This window comes from Macrobrachium nipponense, chromosome 31 (genome assembly GCF_015104395.2).
Source record: "Macrobrachium nipponense isolate FS-2020 chromosome 31, ASM1510439v2, whole genome shotgun sequence".
In the NCBI taxonomy this organism is placed as follows: Eukaryota; Metazoa; Arthropoda; class Malacostraca; order Decapoda; family Palaemonidae; genus Macrobrachium; species Macrobrachium nipponense.
Genome location: NC_061093.1, coordinates 12,429,690 through 12,451,058, shown reverse-complemented (window position 1 = coordinate 12,451,058; position 21,369 = coordinate 12,429,690). Strand labels below are relative to the sequence as shown.

Here is a 21,369-nt window from a genome sequence, read left to right as displayed (position 1 = left end):
TCGTAATAATGACTGATATAAGTAAGCAATAAGCATAAATCAACATAATTACAATTGAAATCCATTGTGTCATGGTGATAAGGTTAATCCCTAGGTGACACAGAGAGTGTAGCAAGGTGGTAAGACCTAGGTAGTGCATAGAATGCAAAGTAGAGTATAAAGAATTTTATACCTAAGAGGATATTAAATGTAAGGGGTTCAGCAGGCCTTAGTGCTAAAATTTATTACACAACCTTATGGCAAAGACATTAAATCACTCAGTCTCAGCACATGGCATGCATGATTATTTCTATTGTATGAGACATATACTACTTGCTTCATTGGGTTCATTGGAAAGTGCTTTTCAAGAGCTTTTAACCGGTGATGAATTTATTAAAATTTATATTTTGAAATTTCGCACAATCGAGTAAAAAAGCAAATCCAGGTAAAATGCATATATGGATATCTTTACTTAAAACACTACAGCGCCGTATTTTCTACATGCTTAATTAAAAAGGGGTTTTCAAGAGCTTTCCAATGAGCCTATATCTATGAAAATCTATGGAAAATTAAGGACGACAGAGTGAAAAAGCGTCTACAAGACTATGCTTTAATAGCTTAATTCAGTGTCATCGCCTTTTCCTATAGCGCCGCGCAGTGACACTCGGCGTCAATACATTTATACGCACAAGTCCATTCCATGTTTATAGTTCCATGGGTTTGACACACTGCATTGTAAGGCAGCCTTCTGTGTGAGTGCATGAAGTTGCTAAAGCTGTGAAAGTTTGGAAACAAATTGTACGTCCATGATTCGGCAGCTCAATCGTGCACGCGAACATGAGAATTGTCTTTTCGTTCTGGAGTCCATAAATCACCAACCAGAGACTGGTCTAGATTCTTAAAAAAGGAAAAAATCGATCGTGCCCCTGCTGAACCAAGGCGTAAATTATGTATCTGGTGGTTACCCAACTTTTGTATGAGAAGGCATAGGTTAGCAATATGGTTCCAAAAAGGCTTGCTAAAAAGCAACCCTAATTGGAAAAGGTGTATAGTAAAACTAAATGTTTTGTATGCGTCACCTGGCTGAATTTAGCGCATCAGCTCTACTAGTCCAAACTTTGTCTAATAGGACATTGTGTGGTTGTACTCATTCACATGTTGAGACAAACTGCTTCCATTATTCCCCATTCTGACATTATATTTGTTGTTTAATCTTGTTTCGAGATCCTTTCCACTTTGTCCCATATACTTTTTTTTTACACTGATTGCAAGGGATTTCATATATGCAACCACTCTTCTGTGGAGGGGAATTCCTGATTAACATGTTCTTAAGTACATGGTTCTTAAAAATTACAGGGATGGCCATAAACTGATTACAGTTTGGTAAAACAATAAGGGTTTTTTCTCACTAGAATCACTCTCACGACCAACTTAATAAAAAGAATTTCTTGCTTAACAGAAATTCTGTCGATAAAATCACAAGGGTATCAAATATCAAAGACTTGTTGCCCCCGGCAGCCCAACCTGCCTCCTCTCCCATCCCCGACCTCTGGTGGCCCAACCGGCTTCCCCACTGTCCCCATGCCCGGAGGCCCAACCCACCTCCCAACCGTCCCCCAGTCCAGTGCCCCAACCTTGTACCTGCGCCTCCAACAGCCCAACTCGGCCCCCCCCCCTCCACAAGTCCCCGCCCCCTCACTGGTCCCTGCTCCCCCGACAGCCCAACCACCTCCCCACTGGTCCCCACACCCCTGGCAACCTAACCCGCTTCCCCACCGATCCTGGTGGCCCAACCTGCCTCCCCACAAGTCCCGATATATGTATATGAATCACGGTAATGTGATATGACTTACATATTGGCTACATGCGGGCAAAAGCACTACAATGCTACCGAGGGTGAGGGGGTTTCATGCAGTCTCCAAAACTACAAATTACGTGAGTGCAACAGGTATTTGAGATGGGAGGCGGCATAAACTTATATTCTCTTGCGATGGCGGGGTGGGCTAAGGCTTCACTGCCATTCCTGGAATTGAAGATGTCGATGGTTCGTGCCCGTCGGCCGGCAATTCTATTGTCGTCTAAGAATTCCCCTTCGGTTAAGCATATATGAAAATATATTAATTCCAAGGTAGAGCGAGTTAGATATTAAAGGACATTTGTAGCTCGATATATGTATATGAATCACGGTAATGTGATATGACTTACATAATGGCTACGTGCGGGCAAAAGCACTACAATGCTACTGAGGGCGAGGGGGTTTCATGCAGTCTCCAAAACTACAAATTACCTGAGTGCGACAGGTATTTGAGATGGGAGGCGGCATAAACTTATATCCTCTTGCGGTGGCGGGGTGGGCTAAGGCTTCACTGCCAGTCCTGGAATTAAAGATGTCGATGGTTCGTGCCCGTCAGTGGGCAATTCTATTTTCCCCTAAGAATTTCCCTTCAGTTAAGCATATATGAAAATATATTAATTCCGAGGTAGAGCGAATTCGATATTAAAGGACATTTGTAGCTCGATATATATATATATATATATATATATATATATATATATAGATATAATGTATATAAATATAATATGCTTACGAATGCATACTGCGCATGCGTTATGTTGCAACAATACCAAGAGCGAGAGAGCAAAAATAAAAAAGGGCTACTGTTGTTAATTATGTTTTTTAGGACCACCAACCGTGGACAGGAAGGTTTTTTTTCGACATAGCGTGTTCAGGAACTTACCATTTTCCCCGTTAAAGGAAATAGTTATGCTTACAGCTATGAGTAAAAATAGATCAACGTGAAACGACGGGTAATAGTGCGTATTTTATAATTTCCTTATACTTTTTCTGTTTTTTTATTAATTTGTTAATTTATTTTATCAGTTCTAACAACTGATCTCTTCTGTCTGTGTTATCTGTTACCTTTTGTTGCTTCTTTAGAATGAACACCATGTTCTTTGGAAGTTTGAATTTCAAGTCAGTGCCGCCCCGCCCCATGGATAGTATTACGATAATATTATAAAAAAAGACTACTTCTCTGTTGTACCAGTGCCATCTAGCGCCATCTAGCCATCGCTATAAGCATCAACCAGCGCCATCTAGCCATCGCTATAAGCATCAACCAGCCCCATCTAGCCATCGCTATAAACATCTACCAGCGCCATCTAGCCATCGTTATAAGCATCTACCAGCGCCATCTAGCCATCGCTATAAGCATCTACCAGTGCCCTCTAGCCATCTCTATAAGCATCAACCAGCGCCATCTAGCCATTTGACTTGTTTAAAGCGAGGAAATTTATTCCAATCTTTAATGAACAAGACCCAGAGAACTTCTTTTCCATTTTTTAAAATACCACAACTTCATTGAAATGACCTTAAGACTGAATAGGTGTTACTAATTAGGACTTCCTTTAAAGGTAAGGCAGCTTCTATTTGTGCTCAAATGATTACGGAAAGAAATTACGAAATCTTAAAAAAAATGTTAGATGCATACAATATTACTCGAGAGGGTTATAGGCAAAATTTCAGAAAATGCAACTAAGGGAGTTGGGCAAACTTACTTGGAATTTTTTACTTTAAAAGTTAAACAATTTCAGAAATGGATTGACAAAGAAAACGTTACTTCCTTTGAAAATCTTAAAGAACTAAATGTTTTAGAAGATCCTTCGGAAAATTCCAGCTAACATATCAATGTACATTAAAAAATGACAAGAAAATTATCCTGAGAAAGCAGCAATATTGTTAGATGAGTATTTCCTTATTCACAAAACAGAGTACATACGTTCTCGGGTCAGTCTAAAAATTATAACTTAGAGATTTACTGTACTTTTTGCAGGACTACAGGTCATTTGATCCAAGACTTGTGATAAACCTCAATGCAGTAGCTCAATCTCGGCAGAAAGCAAAAGCTTTAGAGAACTCTCCAATCAAACACACTCCTCCAAATCCAGGACAACAGGCCTCCAGCACAACTTCACCTGGAGGTAAGAAAGTTATGCATTGTGTGAAAAGTGAGACTGATTTTGATATCTTTAAATACAAAGAAATGAGTAGGGACGAAACAGTTACTATTTTGCGTGACACTGCATCATGGCAATCTTTCATCAGCCTAAAACTTCAACGATTAGCAAAGGCCACAGGCAGGTATTTAGCAGTCGCAGATTTGTCACATGAAACGGTGGTATTTCCATTAGTATCTATACAAATGAAATGTCCTTATTGTGACGGGTCAGTAGAAGTGGCATTAAATGAAAAGGAATTTCCATGCAGGGATATTGTGTTGATTGGCAATGAGGTTAAAAAAGAACCGTCGGGTGGTAACCAGGTCTACAAGCAAAACTACTACTTCTGATAATCCCGATCTTAACCTTTCAAATTCTGTTCCTAAACATGTTGAAAATGTCATTAAACTCTTGATGTCAATCCTAATAAATTTGATGATGACCAACTTAAAAGATTAATCATTACATTCATTATTTGGGAAGGTTATCGACCAGCCAGAGAAGGGTCAGAAGTCTCCTTACTTTAATAAGGAAAGAGGTATTCTTCTACGACATTTTAGTTCTCCCAAACTGCATTATGAAGATGATTTGGGGGGACAAACATCAACTGGTGGTTCCAAAGTCGCACCGCGAAGTCCTTCTAGAGATCGCACACTCAGCGGATAGTCACTTGGGAATCACCAAAACTTATCAACGATTGGCAGAAGATTTTTATTAGTTATGTATTGAAAAAAGATGTAAGAAACTTTGTGAATGCTTGCTCAACGTGTCAACTGGTAGGTAAACCCAATCAGACTGTTCCTCCTGCACCATTAATACCAGTTGCTACCAAAAGTTCCTTTTGATGAAGTAATTATGGACCGTGTACAACCCTTGAACTAGTAAAGATAATGAGTATACATTGTCTAAACTATGTCCCACTACTAGGTTCCCTATTGCAATTCCAATACATAATGTAGCAGCAAAATAATTGGAAAACCAAAGACAGTAAACAAGTGAGATACAGTATGATCGTGGAACAAACTTTACTAGTAAGGTTTTTAGAGAGACATTACAGCTATTTAAAATCAATCATTTTCTGTCATCAGCTTATCCTCAAACAAATGGAGCCCTAGAGCGATTTCATCAGACAATGAAAGTTTATCTACGAAACGGAAAAGGACTGGATGAAGATCTAAACCTATTAATGTATGTATTTAGCAGTATTCGCAATGAATCTACTAATATCAGTGCTTTCGAACTTGAGTTTGGACGAAGACCACGCACCATACTCGCCACCATTAAGGAAAGAATTCTTCAGAATGGTTAAAAGGGAGAAGTATTTGATGCGTCAAAATATCTAACTTCACTGGATCAGATTGAGTAAGCTTCATCAGTTTGCTCATACTAATCTACAAAACACACAGGAAGGTGTGAAACACTTGTATGACATGAAAGCTAAGGCAAGAAGTTTTAATGTTGGTGATGAGGTATTGGTATATCATCCCATACCTGGTAATTCCTTACATGAGAAATTCATGGCACCATACGTAATTACTAAATGAATTTCTAAAGTAAACTACATCATTAAAACTCCCGATTAAAGACAATCTTCGCGGGCAGTCCATGTAAATCTTCTGAAACCTTGTGTAAGATCACCATCAAAGGAAGTATGTAACCTTGCTGTTGTACAGTCTGAACCACATGTTGAATCTGAGAAAAAGAGATAGAGAAAAGAGAGGAAAAGAGATAAGAGAGAAAAAGAGAAAAAAGGAAGGAAAGAGAAAAAAGGAAAAAGAAAAAAGAAAAAGGGAGAAGAGAGAAAAATAGAAAAAAGAGAGAAAAGGGAAAAGAGAGAAGAGAGAAAAAAGGAAAAAGAGCAAAGAGAGAAAAAGAGAAGAGAAAGATAGTAGAAAGAGAAAAGAGAAAAAAGGAAAGAGAAAAGAGAGAGAAAAAGAGAGAAGAGAGAGAAAAAGCTAAGATATCAGAAGGGAAGAGAGAAAGAAAAAAAAGGAAAGCAAAAGGAAGGAAAAAGAAGATAATTAGAAAGGTAAGCGGAGGAAAAAGAAGGAAAAAGAGAAGAGTAGAGGGAAAAAAGAGGAAAAAGAAAGAAAGGAAGAAAGAATAGAGAAAAAGAAAGAGAAGGAAAAGAGAAAAAGGAGAGGAGGAAGGAAAGAAAAGAAAAAGGAAAAAAAGAAAAGAGAGAAAAAGAAATTTAGAGGAAAAATAGGGCAGAGAAGAAAGAGCCAAAGGATGAGTTTAAAGGAGAAGAAAAAAAAGAAACAGTTAAGAAAGAGGAGAAAAAGGGAAAAAAAAAAGAAGAAGAGAAAGAAAAAAAGGTAAAAAACAGGAAAAAGAGAATAAGAAAAAGAGAAAGAAAGAGAAAAAGATAAAAAGAGAAGGGAAAAAAAAAAAGAGGAGAAGAGAAAAAAGGAGAGAGAAAAAATAAGAGAAAAAGAGGAAAATAAAGCGAAGAAAAGAGAAAAAGAGTAGAAAAAGGAGGAAAGAACGAAAAAAAAGAGAGAAAGGAAAGAAAAAGGAGAAGTAGAGAGAAATAGAAAAAAATAGGACAAAAAGAAAGGAAGATAGGAAAAAATGAAAGAGGGAAAGGGAAAAGGAGGTAGAGAAAAGAAAGAGAAACAAAAAGAGAGAGAGAGAAAAATTAAAAAAGAGATAAGATTGAGAGACGAAAAAAAAAAGGAAAAGAGAGAAAAAAATAAAAGAGGAAGGAGAGAAAAGAAGAAAGAGAACGAGAAAAGTAGAGAGAAAAAAGGGAAGAGAAAAAGAAGGCGAAGAAGAAAAAAAGAGATAAAGAAAAATAGAAAGATAAAACGAGGAGAAAAGAAGGAAAAGAGAAAAGAGAGAAGAGAGATTGAGAGAGAGATAAGAAAGGAAAAGAAAAAGGAGGAAAGAGAAAAAGAGAAAATGAAAGAGAAAAAGAGATGAAAGAGAAAAAAAAAGAAAAAGGAGAAGAAGAGAAAAAGATACAAGAAGGAAAAGAAAAAGAGAAAAATAAAATAAAAAGCGAAAAGAGAAAAAGAAAAAAGAGTATAGAAAAAGAGAAGAGAAAAAAATAGAGAAAACGAAAAAGAATGAAAAAGAGAGAAAATAGCAGAAGAGAGAGTAAAGAAAAAGGGAGAAAAGAGAAAGAGAGGAAAAGAAAAAAAGAGAAAAGAGAAAGAGAGAAAGAAAAATAGAGAAAGAGAGCAGAGAGAAAAAGAAAGAAAGAGAAGAGAGAAAAAGAGAAAAAAGGAAAAAGAGAAAAAAGGAAAAGAGAATAAAGGAAAAAGGGAAAAGAGAGAAAAAGAAAAAAGGAAAAAGAGAAAAGAAAAAAAGAGAAAGATAAGAAATAAAAAGAGAAAAAAGAAAAATAGAAGAGAGAAAAAGAAAAAGAAGAAGAGAAAATAGCAGAAGACAGAGTAGAGAGAAGAGAGAGAAAAAGAGGAAGAGAAAAAAGAAGAGAGAAAAAAGGAAAAAGAGAATATGATAAAAGAAAGAGAGAAGAGAGAAAAAGAGCAGAGAGAGAAAAAAGAGAAAAAGAGAAGAGAGAAAAAGAGAGAAAAGAGAGAAAAATAGCTGAGAGAGGAGAGATGAAGAGAGAAAAATAGAGAAGAGAGAGAGAAAGAGAAAAATAGAAGAGAAAGAGAGAAGAGATTAGAAATATAATTCAGAAGAAGTAGAGAGTAAGTAGAGAAACAGAAAGAAGAGAGAGAGAGAAAAGAGAAAGAGAAGAGGAAAAAATAAGAGAGAGAATAGAGAGAGAAAAAGAGAGAGAGAGAAAAAAAAGAAAAGAGAAAAGAGAGAACAGAGAGATAAAGAGCTGAGAGAGGTGAGTGAGAGAGAAAAGGAGAGGAGAGAAAAAGAAAAAGAAGAGAAAGAGTAGAGAGAGAAAAAGAGAGGGAGAAGAGATAGAAAATAGCAGAAGAAGAGAGAGTAGAGAGAAGAGAGAAAAATAGAAAGAGAAGAGATAAAAGAGAGTAGATAGAAAAAAAGAGAAGAGAAAGAGTAGAGAGAGAAAAATAGAGAAAGAAAAAAGGAAAGAAAAGAGAAAAAGAGCTGAGAGAGAGAGAAAAAGAAAAAAAAGGAAAGAGAAAGAGAAGAGAGAGAAAGAGAAAAAGAGAAGAGAGAAAATAGCAGAAGAAGAGTAGAAAGAAATAGAGAAGAGATAAAAAGAGGAAAAGAGAGTAGAGAGAAAAAGAGAAAAGAGAAAAAATGGGAGAGAAGAGAGAAAAATATAGAAAAGGAGAAAAAGAAAAAAAGAGAAAAAGAGGAAAGAAAGAGATAAGAGAGAAAAAGAGAAAAAAAGAGAGAAAAAGATGAGAGAAAAGAGAGAAAAAGAGAAGAGAGAGAGAAAAAGAGGAAAGAGATAAAGGAGAAAAAGAAAGAAAGGAGAGAGAAAAAAGGGAAGAGAGAAAATGAGAAGAGAGAAAAAATAGAGAAAGATAAAAGAGAGAAGAGAGAGAGAAAAAGAGGAAAGAGATAAAAGAGAAAGAGAGGAGAGAGAGAAAAGAGAAAAAAGGAATAAGAGAAAAGAGAGAAAAATATAAAAAGAGAAAAAGAGGAGAGAAAAAGATAAAAAGAAAAGAGAGAGAAAGTGAAAAAGAAAAAGAGTAGAGAAAAGGAGAGAAGAGAGAGAAAATAGAGAAAAAGAGAAAGTAGCAGAAGAGAGTAAAGAAAAAGGGAGAAAAAGAGAGAGAGAGAGGAAAAGAGAAGAGAGAGAAAGAAAAAGAGAGAAAAGAGAAAAAAGAGAAAATAGCAGAAGAGAGAGAGTAGAGAAAAAGAGAAGAGATAGAGAATAGAGAATGAGAAGAGAGAAAGAAAAAAAGAGAGAAAGATAGAAAGAGAAAAAAGGAAAAAGAGAAAAGAGAAAAAAGGAAAAAGGGAAAAGAGAGAAAAAGAAAAAAAGGGAAAAAAGGAAAAAGAGAAAAAGAAATAGAAGAGAGAGAAAGAGGGAAGAGAGAGAAAAAGAAAGAAAAAGAGAGAAAATAGCAGACCTTACCTTACATCTTGTTCGGGTTGCCCCAGGTCCCTCAGTGTGAGGCACCTCTAATGTCTAGCAGAGAGTTGCTAGTACATCTTCCGGTATATTTTGCATCTTCCAATCTTGGATGGTCTGGGATGCAGCTTAGATATTTGTCGAGCTTATTATTAAACACATCTACGCTCACTCCTGATATATTCCTCAGATGAGCTGGCAACGCATTGAATAGACGCTGCATTATCGATGCTGGTGCGTAGTGGATTAATGTTCTGCGTGCTTTCCTTATTTTTCCTGGTATAGTTTTGGGCACTATTAATCTACCTCTTCTTGCTCTTTCTGATATTTTTAGGTCCATGATGTTTTCGGCTATTCCTTCTATCTGTTTCCATGCCTGAATTATCATGTAGCGTTCTCTTCTCCTTTCTAGACTATATAATTTTAAGGATTGTAGTCTTTCCCAGTAGTCAAGGTCCTTAACTTCTTCTATTCTAGCTTTAAAGGACCTTTGTACATTCTCTATTTGTGCAATATCCTTTTGATAGTGTGGGTACCATATCATTGCAATATTCAAGTGGACTACGAACATATGTTTTATAAAGCATAATCATGTGTTCAGCTTTTCTTGTTTTGAAGTGCCATAACAACATTCCCATTCTTGCTTTACATTTTGCAAATAGAATTGCTATTTGATCATTGCATAACATGTTCCTATTCATCATCACACCAAGGTCTTTAACTGCTTCCTTATTTGTGATTGTCTCATTATTAGGTCCCCTATATGCATATAGCTTTCCTTCTCTGTCTCCATAATTTATTGATTCAAATTTATCAGAGTTAAATACCATCCTATTTACCTCTGCCCAATCATATACTTTGTTAAGGTCTCTTTCTAGCACGTTCCTATCTTCATCACAAGTAATTTCTCTACTTATTCTTGTGTCATCGGCGAAACTACTCACTACCGAGTCCTTAACATTACTGTCTATGTCTGCAATCATAATAACAAACAGTAATGCAGCTAACACCGTACCTTATGGCACACCGGATATTACCTTAGCTTCATCCGATTTCTCATCGTTTGCTATAACTATCTGTTTTCTGTTGTGTAAAAATTTTTTTAACCATCTTCCTACTTTATCCACTATATTATGTTTTATAATTTTCTTCGCTAATATATTTTGGTCTACCTTGTCAAAAGCTTTTGCAAAGTCTAGATAAACCAAATCTGTTTCATTTCCGCTTTTCATATTTTTGTATATGTTTTCACGGTGGACTAACAGTTGGGTTTGTGTACTTTTTCCGGGTACGAAACCATGTTGTCCTTTATTAAACAAATTATTTTTTATTAAATTTTTCATAATATTTTTCTTCATTACCCTTTCATACACTTTCATAATATGTGATGTTAGACTCACAGGCCTATAATTACTTGCCTCTAGTCTTGATCCACTTTTGAAAGTAGGGGTAATATATGCTAATTTGTGCTCATCATAAATCTTGCCTGTATCTACACTGTCTTAATAATATTGCAAGTGGCTTTGCGATAGAATGAACTACTTTCTTTAACAAAATAGCAGGGACACCGTCAGGCCCTGCAGCAGCTCCATTTTTAATTTCATTAATAGCCTACACAATATCAGCTTCATTAGTATCTATGTCGGCTAAATATTCACTATTTTTGTCCCTTACTTTTATATCTTTATCTTCATTATCAATTCTAGGGGTGAATTCTCTCTTATATCGTTCTGCCAATATGTTGCATATTTCCTTTTTTTCATTCGTTAATCTCCCTTCAATTCTTAGAGGGCCTATTTCTATTCTTCTTTTATTCATCTTTGGGGTTTTGCTTGATATTTACTAGGGTTTTTTCTTCCTAGTCCCGTTTTTCATTATCTTTTGATTGTATAATCTTTTGTTCTGCATTTTCTATCTTACTTTTTAGTTCTATAACTTTCCATTCATTTTTTTTCTTTTGCAAGACCTTTTTTCCACTTTCTGATTTTCTGGAACAAGATCCTTCTGTCTCTTGGTATGCATGACTGATGTTTACTTTTCTTCTTTGGTATATACTTATCCACTATTTTCTCTAATATTTTGTATAATATAATATCTCCGTATTTACCCTTATGTCATCACTTACGAAAATGTTATCCCAATCTTTGTTTAATTCTTCATTTATTTCTGACCATTTTATATTTTTACTGTAGAAGTTGTATTTTCCATATCCTTCCCACTTTTTCATTTCTTGCTTATCTCTGTTTTCACTTGCTTTGAAATGAACTGGTAATTCTATGACATTATGGTCCGAAATGCTCGCATTATAAACTATTATTTCTTTAACATAATTCACCTTGTTCACAAATACTAGGTCTATAGTATTTTCCTTTCTTGTTGGCAGGTGATTCATTTGTTGAATGTTGTATTCTAGTAGCATATCTAATAGCTTTTCGAATTGCCTCTTATCTTCTGCACTACTATTACTCTCTTTTTTATATGTATAAATAGAACCACAATCTCCTATTCGTTCTTTCCAGTTTACGAAAGGAAAGTTAAAGTCTCCAGATAGGAGAATAGTCCAGTCCTTGTGATTTCTACATATATCATCCAATTTTTCTATTATGATGTCAAACTCTTTAGTATTAGGGGGTCTATATATTGCTATGTTCATTAATTTTTCAGATTCAAATTCTACCGCTATTAGTTCAAATTCTGAGTTACTATATTTCTCATATATTTTTCCTTGTTTTTTGTCTTTCCCATATATTGCGGTTCCCCCTTGATTCCTATTTTTTCTATCTGATCTATAAGTTTTGAACCCTTTTATTTGATCGTCATTCCCAGTCTCTTGGGAATACCAGGTTTCACTTATATTCATTATATCTATTTTCTTTTCAATTTGGGTTAGTTCTTCTAAGTACTCTATTTTTCTTTTCGAGTTACTCGTAACTAAACCCTGCACATTCATCACTATGATGGTTTGCATGTTTTCTCCTTCATTTAATATGGGTAATAATAAGGATTTTCCCATGTCTCTTTCCTGTTCTGGTATGTTGTTCTTTTCTTCATTTCCAGAAATTTTGACATTAAAAAATCTAACTTTTCCATAATATTTGATCTTCCTTCATCATAATTATTCATTTTGTGTCTGAATCTGCAATTTTCTCCATATCTGCAATATCCTCTTGCATCATAAATACAGTTCTTATCTCTTGAGTTGTATCTTGTAGCTGATGCTTGGAAATATTTTGCTGATACTGCATATCGCGGTGATGGCTTGTTTTTTTCTTTCACCTGATATTCTTTGTTCCTCTCTTTATTTGTTTTTGTTCTTAATTTGGAATTTATTATTTGATTGATTATTTATTTGATTTTGATTCATGGCTACAGGGTGCATATATTTACATCTTTTGTCGAACTTACATCCTTTTCCTTCTTTTAGGTTTTTACATATTTTTGGATGTAGATCTCTGCAATCATCCTCATAGCCGTCTAGGTATGCACATTTACCATATATTTCATAGTTGTGACATGCCTTAGGATGTTTGTAGTAACAACTTTCTCCGAATCTGCAATTCACTCTTTTCAAAAGGTTGTAGACTTTGTCTTTCTTGTCTATTATTTCCTTTTTCCCATCATTGTGCAGATCTGGGTAAAGCCTCTTCGGGATTTTCTTTTGTGTTGTCATGTCGTAATTTATTTCTTCGTATGTATGCTGCTTGATTGCCTCATATGTAGTATAAATGAGTATCTCTGCATCCATACTTCTATCTTGTTCTTTTTTTTCCTTATTATTTTCTGTCATTTCAGTTTTGTTTACTTCTCTTCTGTTTTCCTCTTCTTCTTCCTCTTCATCCTCAACTATTTGTACATTCAGTCTTGATTTAATAACATTGTCTATCCATGATAGACATGTTGAGCAAAATATTCTGGTATCTTTTCTCACATCTTGCATTACTTCAGCACATTGCGGATGCGTCGGAATGTTGCATGCAGAACATTTTCTGATCAGGTTTTGTGGATTAACTATGCTACACCACACCTTACACAGTTTGCATGCTTTTGGCATTCTTTTTCCTATTGCATCAATTAGGATATTCACAATGTTCACCTTATTCATTTTCTTTGTCGGAATATGTTGATTTATGTATATTTTCGTTATGAGTCTCTTGATCACTTGGATTTTATTTGGAACTTCTTCAATTATTTTCAAGATGTTTTCTGTTGATTTGTTCCAGTTTGAAGGATCATATCCTTCTAATATATCTATGAATGCTTTTGTATCTTTTTGGGCTGTTGTTGATCTCATAGATGAGAAATGCCAGCTCCCTTCCTGCTACCTCATCGTATTGCGAATCTGCTAAACACGCTAAATTTTGCCATTTTTTACCACAGTTGGAACTGACTGCCATGTTGATCTGATTTACAGTATTTCACTTGGTAAACTAACTTAGTAGACGCTTTATACTACTATTTTCACACTAATCTTATCACCGACAGTTCACGAACACTTCTAGATATTTATAAATTTCCAGACGAATGTTAAACGTGTGATATCTGTTGATTAATCAGTCTGTGTGCGGTAACGTCTCACCAAGCAAAATGGCACTGAGAGAGAGAGAGAGAAAGGGAAAAGAGAGAAAAAGAGAAAGACGGGAGAGGAAAGAGAAAGAGAAAAGAGAAAAAGAAACTGTAAAAAACAGAAAAGAGAAAAATAGAAAGACAGAAAAAAAGGAAAAGAGAAAAAGATAAAGAAAAGAGAAAAAGAGAAAAGAAAAGAGAGAAAAAGAGAAAAGAAAAGAGAGAAAAAGAGAAAAGAGAGGAAAAGGAAGATTAAACGAGAAAAGAGAGAAAAAGAAAAATTAGAGAAAAGAGAAAATGGGAAAAGAGATAAAAAGAGAAAAGAGAGAAAAAGGGAAAAGAGAGAAAAAGAGACAGAGAAAAAAAGAGAGAAAAATAGTAAAAGAGAAAAGAGAGAAAAAGAGAAAAAAGAGTAGAGAGACAAAGAGAGAACAGATAAAAAGAGGAGAGAAAAGAGAAAAAGAAAAAAGAAAAGAGATAAAAAGAGAGAAAGAGAGAAAAAGAGAAAAGAAAGAGAGGAGAGAAAAAGAGAAAAGAGAAAAATAATAGAGAGAAAAAAGAGAGAAGCCAGAGAAAGAGGGGAGAGAGAGAAAGAGAAAAAGATAAAAGAGAGAAAATAGAGAAGAGAGAGAAAGAGACATACAAAAAAAGAGAAAAAAGAAAAGAGGAAAAGAGAAAAAGAAAGAGGAGGAAAACGAGAAAAAGAGAAATTAAGAGTAAAAGAGAAAAGGTTGAAAAGAGAGAAAAAAGAAAAAGAGAAAAGAGAGAAAAAAAGAGAAAAGGAGAAAAGAAAAAAAGAAAGAGAGTAGAAAGAGAAAGAGAAGAGAGAGAAAAGAGAAAAAGAGATAAAAAGAGATAAGAAAGAAAAAGAGAATAGAGAGAAAAAGAGAGAAGTGAGAGAAAAAGAGAGAAAGAGAAGAGAGAAAAGGGAGAAGAGAGAGAGAAAAAGGGAAAGAGAAGAGAGAGAAAGAGAGAAAAAGATGAAAGAGAAAAAGAGAAAAGAAAGAGAGGAGAGAAAAAGAGAAAAGAGAAAAATAATAGAGAGAAAAAAAGAGAGAAGCCAGAAAGAGGGGAGAGAGAGAAAGAGAAAAAGATAAAAGAGAGAAAATAGAGAAGAGAGAGAAAGAGACATACAAAAAAAGAGAAAAAAGAAAAGAGGAAAAGAGAAAAAGAAAGAGGAGGAAAACGAGAAAAAGAGAAATTAGAGTAAAGAGAAAAGGTGAAGAGAGAAAAAGAGAAAAGAGAGAAAAAGAGAGAAGTAAGAGAGAAAGAGAGAAAGAGAAGAGAGAAAAGGGAGAAGAGAGAGAGAAAAAGGGAAAGAGAAGAGAGAGAAAGAGAGGGAAAAGAGAGAAAAAAGAGAAAAATAGAGAAAAGAGAAAAAGTGGAAAAAAGAGAGAGAAGAGAAAAAGAGAAAAGAGAAAGACAAAAAAGAGAGAAAGAAAGGAAAGTGAAAGAGAAAGAAAAAAGAGAGAAAAAGAGAGAGAGAGAGAAAAGAGAGATAAAGAGAGAAGAGAGAAAAAGAGGAAAGCGAGGAAAAGAAAAAGAGAGAGAACAGAGAAAAAGAAAGAGAGAAGAGAGAAAAGAGAGAACACGAAGAAAGAGAAAAGAGAGATAGAAAAAAAGAGAAAGAGAAAGAGAGAATAGCAAAAAAGAGAGAGAAAAGAGACAGACAGAGAAAAGAAAAAAGAGAAAAAATAAAAGATAGTGAAGAGAGAAAAAGTCACTTCTCTGTTATACCAGCGCCATCCAGCCTTGGCTATAAGCATCAACCAGCGCCATCTAGGCTTGACTATAAGCATCGACCAGCACCATCTAGCCATTGCTATAAGCATCGACCAGCGCCATCTATCCTTTGCAATAAGCATTGACCAGCGCCATCTATCCTTTGCAATAAGCATTGACCAGCGCCATCTAGCCTTGGCTATAAGCATCAACCAGCGCCATCTAGGCTTGACTATAAGCATCGACCAGCACCATCTAGCCCATTTGCTTTATCAGCACGACCAGTCAGCGCAATCTATCCTTTGCAATAAAGCATCGACCAGCGCCATCTATCCTTTGCAATAAGCATTGACCAGCGCCATCTAGCCTTGGCTATAAGCATCAACCAGCGCATCTAGCCTTTGCTATAAGCATCGACCAGCGCCATCTAGCCTTGGCTATAAGCATCAACCAGCTCCATCTAGCCTTGACTATAAGCATCGACCAGCGCCATCTATCCTTCACTATAAGCATCAACTAGCGCCATCTATCCTTTGCAATAAGCATTGACCAGCGCCATCTAGCCTTGGCTATAAGCATCAACCAGCGCCATCTAGCCTTTGCTATAAGCATCGACCAGCGCCATTCTAGCCTTGGCTATAAAGCATCAAACCAGCTTCCCATCTAGCCTTGACTAAATAACATCGACCAGCCAGCCCATCTATCCTTCACTATAAGCATCAACTAGCGCCATCTATCCTTTGCTATAAGCATTGACCTGCGCCATCTATCCTTTGCTATAAGCATCAACCAGTGCCATCTAGCCTTTGCTATAAGCATCAACCAGCTCCATCTAGCCTTGTGTCATGGTAATTGCTGTATAGCAAGGAATTACGAGTTAAAGGAAAGGAAAACGTATCTTCCGAGAAGTTCTGCAGCAAGGAGGCATTCCCGCAGGTGTTGGAGATGCCTGTTCTCATGATGGTTCTAGAATCAGCAGGAGTTTTGTGGAACTTGACAGGCGCTGACGTGACGAGAGGAAGGCTGCGATTTCTGATGCAATACTTCGTCGAGAAACTTCTAAATCATTCCCGTCATTTCGGGAGTCTGTGACGTTCGCCGTGACCCCCGCCCCCAGAATGCCGTATAAATAAGACTGGCAAAGTAGGAGAGATCAGATTATCATCAGAGAGAGTCACAGATCTGATCAGTGAGAGCTCAGCAGCAGATATCAGAGATCATCCGAGAGAGATAAGAGAAGAAGGAACATACGAAAGATCAGAGAGGAAAAGGCGCCCGAGAATTGGTCGAATTCTGGTCGAAGTCGTCGTCAGGAGTGGCTGACCGAGTTATTTCAACGTTAAGCAAGACTTCAGAGACGAAACATTCTGCGAGAGTTTTTGAGAAGTTCCTGCCCTTCGAGTATCAAGAATAGACATTATTTTCTGCAATACAGAGTCAAGAAGTCTTCTGCAATTGCAGTTTTCCTTATGTGAAGCCATCGCTTCGAGTCGCAAAACTGGCCAGCAAGTACTTTAATTACCCCACAGTTTCCCCAGTTCACGCATTGTAAGATTTTGCCTTTATGTAAATAGGAGATACCATTCTGCATATTTTTGTTAGTAAGCTTGTTCTGTTAGTGTTTCTTTCTATATTCGTATCCCCAGTTTCAACTGTTGGTGTTGAATTCTTTTTGTTTATTTTAATATTGAACCTGAAGCGGACCTCTCTCACGGGCCGTAACATTGTGGCAACCTTGCTTAGAATATTCAGCACTATAACAGTTTGAAACAGGGTGATTATAGAAAGAACCAGAATGAGTGAGATGGTGAAAGTTTATTGAGTCGGGTAAGCTACTAGGTCTAGAGGTGAATGATCTCCGTGAGTATGTTGAAAGGAAAGAAAGGGAAAAGTATGAGAGAGATGAAAGAGCGGCTAAGAGAGGGGAAAGAGCAGCTGAGAGAGAAATGCAGCAACAAGAAAGAGACAAAGAACATATGCATGAGCAGGAAGAAAGAGAAAGAGCATATGCATGAGTTGGAAATCGCTCGGTTAAGACAAAGCACTCTTAACAGTCAGTTGGGCCAGAACGAAAACGAAACTGATATGTTAGGTATGAGTGCAGTGTTGAAATTAGTACCAAAGTTTGATGAGGAAGATGTTACGACATATTTCGTGTGTTTTGAGAAGTAAATGGAAAGAGTAGGTTCTCCTAAAGAAATGTGGACTTTATATTTACAGACAGTTTTGAGTGGTAGGGCGCTTACTGTGTATATAGTTGCATGTCTAAGGAGGAATGTGGTGATTATGATATTGTGATATTGTGAGAGAAACTGTTCTTAGGGTGTACAGGTTAGTACCGGAGGCGTACCGTAAGAAATTTAGAAATTTGAGAAAGGATGAAAATATTACGTATGTAGAATACGGTAAGAAGTTAGAAAGGCTGTTTTTTGATTGGTTAACTTCTGCTAAAGTTGAGGATTGTGATAGTTTTGAAGAACTTAGTGTTGTTAGAAAACTTCAAAGATAACATATCCCCTGAGATTAAGCTTTATATAGAGGACAGGCGAGAAGTATCTTTTGCAGGAGCAACTAGGCTAGCTGACGAATATAGTCTAACTCATAATTTGAGTGTTAGTAAGAAACGAATGATCCTTCGTCTGGTAGAGTACAAAGCGGTAAAGGTTTCAGTCCTAGTAATTGCAATGCGAGTAAAAGTGACTATTCCTGTTATACATGCGGAAAACCAGGTCATACGTTTAAGGTTTGTAAGAGTAAAATGACATCTAGTGGCTCAGAATTAACTTGTTTCCGATGTAATGGGAAAGGGCATTTAGCGAGAAATTGTGCAGTAGAAAGGAAGGACGTTAAGAAACCAGTGTCTCTTGTTAACCTTTCATCAAGTAGGAATGATGTGATGAGAGAAACTAGGAAATATTTTGGTGAATTTCTGTCAGAAGGTGTAGTTTCTTCTCTAGGAGTATTTTCAAGAGAAGTGGTCTTGCTTCGAGACACAGGAGCTGCTGTCTCACTGATTAGGAGAGAGAGTGTGCCGAACAGGGCAGAAATCAATATGGAAGAAAAAGTCTTGTTAGGTGGATTTCCTAACACTTGTGTTCTTTGTCCTTTGTTGAAGTTAAATTTAGAAAGTCAGGTAGTGTCAGAAGTGAAACTTGCAGTTGTTGACACTTTGCCCATTGATGGCGTTGACATTATTGTCGGTAATGACTAAGCTTTATCCAAGAATATGAATCCTGTTATGAGGGATATTCCAGTGCCTGAAATGGTAGTAACTAGGTCAGGTTTAGATACAGACATAGACTACTGTCATAATTTGTTCGTGGATTCGAACGAGTGAGAGTTCGTGGATTCGAACGAGTGTGAGTTCGTGGATTTGAATGAGTGTGAGTTCGTGGATTCGAACGAGAGTGAGTTCGTGGATTCGAACGAGTGTGATAGAGGTGGCGAGGTTGATCTTGGCATGAGTGTGGCTGAGAGACCGGACTCTATTGATGTTGACAGTGATAGCCAAACGGAAGGTGTAGCTGTCGAGGATAACATAGTAAATGTACCGGTATCTAGTACTAGTTACGGTGATGAATTAGGGATAAATAAGGATGAGCTTGTCAATTTTCAGAGAGAGGATGAGACTCTGACCCGAATTTTTTAATGTGAGCTGGATGATGATCTCGATGATGTGTGTAAGGAAACTTTTTGTTTAAAGGACGAAGTTTTGTGTCGTTATGTTCGTCCTAAGTCAGGTAGTAAAGGGGAAATCACCGAACAATTAGTGGTTCCTAGGAAGCTTCGTGAGCTAGTTTTGAAGTTAGCACATGATGAGCAAGGACATTTGGGGAGTAAATAAAACTTTCAAGTGTATTAGTAGGGTGTACTTTTGGCCTAAAATGAAAAATGACGTAAAGAGGTATGTTTTAAACTGTCATGAATGCCAAATTGCCGGGAAACTAAATCAAGTAATCCCCAGAGTTCCGTTGTGTAATATTCCTTCGGTAGGCGAACCTTTTGAGAATGTAGGTATCGATATGGTCGGGCCTTTGTCTGTAAGTAAGGGTAGAGAAGATTACACAACTAGTCTAGAGTATTATGAAAACAATTTAAGAGACGTTTGGCAACTAGCAAAGGAGAACGGGAGTCAAGGGGAGACTGAACGGAAACATGATCTTAGAGCGAAAGAGACAAATTTCTGGTAAGAGATGAAGTTTTAGCACTAGTCCAGAAAGAAGGTCCCACTTTACCTTATTAGTTCGAAGGTCCCTTTTCAGTGTTAGAGGAGAAGGGAAATTCACATTATGGAATTAATGTGGGTAAGAGTAGAGCAAAGGCAATGAATGTAAACTTGCTTCAGTGTTACTGAGAGAAATTAGTTTTGAGAAAACGCAAGAGGTGTCTTAGCACTTCAAAGTTTAAATCAGAGTTCAGAAAACAGAAAAAGTAAGAGAGAAGGATGATGTTATAGCAGGTAGCCTCTGGAGATTTTTCCAGAATGAGTAGCCTAATGAGCGATTTCTGTTTTGGGACGGGTGGGTGAATGAATGGAGAAGTATTAAAGCTTTATCCAGAATTGTTCCCCTGCTGTTTAATTCTTGTTTCTCTTTAGAAAAAAATAAAATCAGTGGATTTCATTTTTTTTCTTTTTTGGGGGGACATGTCATGGTAATTGCTGTATAGCAATGAATTACGAGTTAAAGGAAAGGAAAATGCATCTTCAAGACATTCTGCAGCAAGGAGGCATTCGAGCAGGTGTTGGAGGTGCCTGTTCTCATGATGGTTCTAGAATCGGCAGGAGTTTTGTGGAACTTGACAGGCACCGACGTGACGTGAGGAACGCCGCAATTTCTGATGCAATACTTCGTTGAGAAACTTCTAAATCATCCCGTCATCTCGGGAGTCTGTGACGTTCGTCGTACGCCCTGCCCCCAGAATGCCGTATAAATACGACTGACGTAGTAGGAGAGATCAGATCATCATCAGAGAGAGTCACAGATCTGATCAGTGAGAGCTCAGTAGCAGAGATCAGAGATCATCCGAGAGAGATAAGAGAAGAAGGAACATACGAAATATCAGAGAGGAAAAGGCGCCCGAGAATTGGTCGAATTCTGGTCAAGTCGTCGTTAGGAGTGGCCGACCGAGTTATTTCGATGTTGAGCAAGACTTCAGAGAAGAAATGTTCTGCGAGAGGTTTTGAGAAGTTCCTGCCCTTCGAGTATCAAGAATAGACATTATTTTCTGCAATACGGAGTCAAGAAGTCGTCTGCAATTGCAATTCTCCTTTTGTGAAGCCATCGCTTCGAGTCGCAAAACTGGCCAGCAAGTACTTTCATTACCCCACAGTTTCCCCAGTTCACGTATTGTAAGATTTTGCCTTTTTTATGTAAATAGGAGATACCATTCTGCATTTATCTTTGTTAGCAAGCTTGTAAATAAACCTTTGTTCTGTTAGTGTTTCTTTCTATATTCGTATCCCCAGTTTCAACTGTTGGTGTTGAATTCTTTTTGTTAATTTTCATATCGAACCTGAACCGGACCTCTCTCACGGGCTGTAACACCTTGACTATAAGCATCGACCAGCGCCATCTAGCCTTGACTATAAGCATTGACCAGCACCATCTAGCCATTGCTATAAGCATCGACCAGCACCATCTAGCCTTCGCTATAAGCATTGATCAGCACCATCTAGCCTTCACTATAAGCATTGACCAGCACCATCTAGCCATTGCTATAAGCATTGACCAGCACCATCTAGCCTTCGCTATAAGCATCGACCAGCACCATCTAGCCTTCGCTATAAGCATCAACCAGGCCCATCTAGCCTTCGCTATAACCATCAACCAGGCCCATCTAGCCTTCACTATAAGCATCAACTAGCACCATCTAGCCTTCGCTATAAGCATCAACCAGGCCCATCTAGCCTTCGCTATAACCATCAACCAGGCCTATCTAGCCTTCACTATAAGCATCAAATACTCGTTCGAGCTGTAGCCATGGCAGGACGTACTTCGCTGAATAGTGAACCGGACGGGTATTTTGAAGATAAAACTTCAGTTCAATCAACATGTGAAGCAGAAATACTTAAAGAAGATTTAAATATGTCAACAACGTCAGAGGATGGATATGAGGTGTACGTTAACAAA

At 37.0% G+C, this 21,369-nt stretch overlaps 1 protein-coding gene across 1 annotated transcript in view; it reads left to right on the top strand.

Annotated features, from left to right (window-relative positions):
- The window catches only part of LOC135206762 (uncharacterized), a 26,629-nt gene extending 5,526 nt beyond the window's left edge, over window positions 1-21,103 (top strand). Inside the window, exons 4-5 of the mRNA XM_064238258.1 lie at window positions 3,813-3,960; window positions 20,706-21,103. Coding sequence (XP_064094328.1) covers window positions 3,813-3,960; window positions 20,706-21,103 — 546 coding nt within the window. The remainder of the gene's footprint in view (window positions 1-3,812; window positions 3,961-20,705) is intronic.
- The last annotated feature ends 266 nt before the right edge of the window (window positions 21,104-21,369 follow it).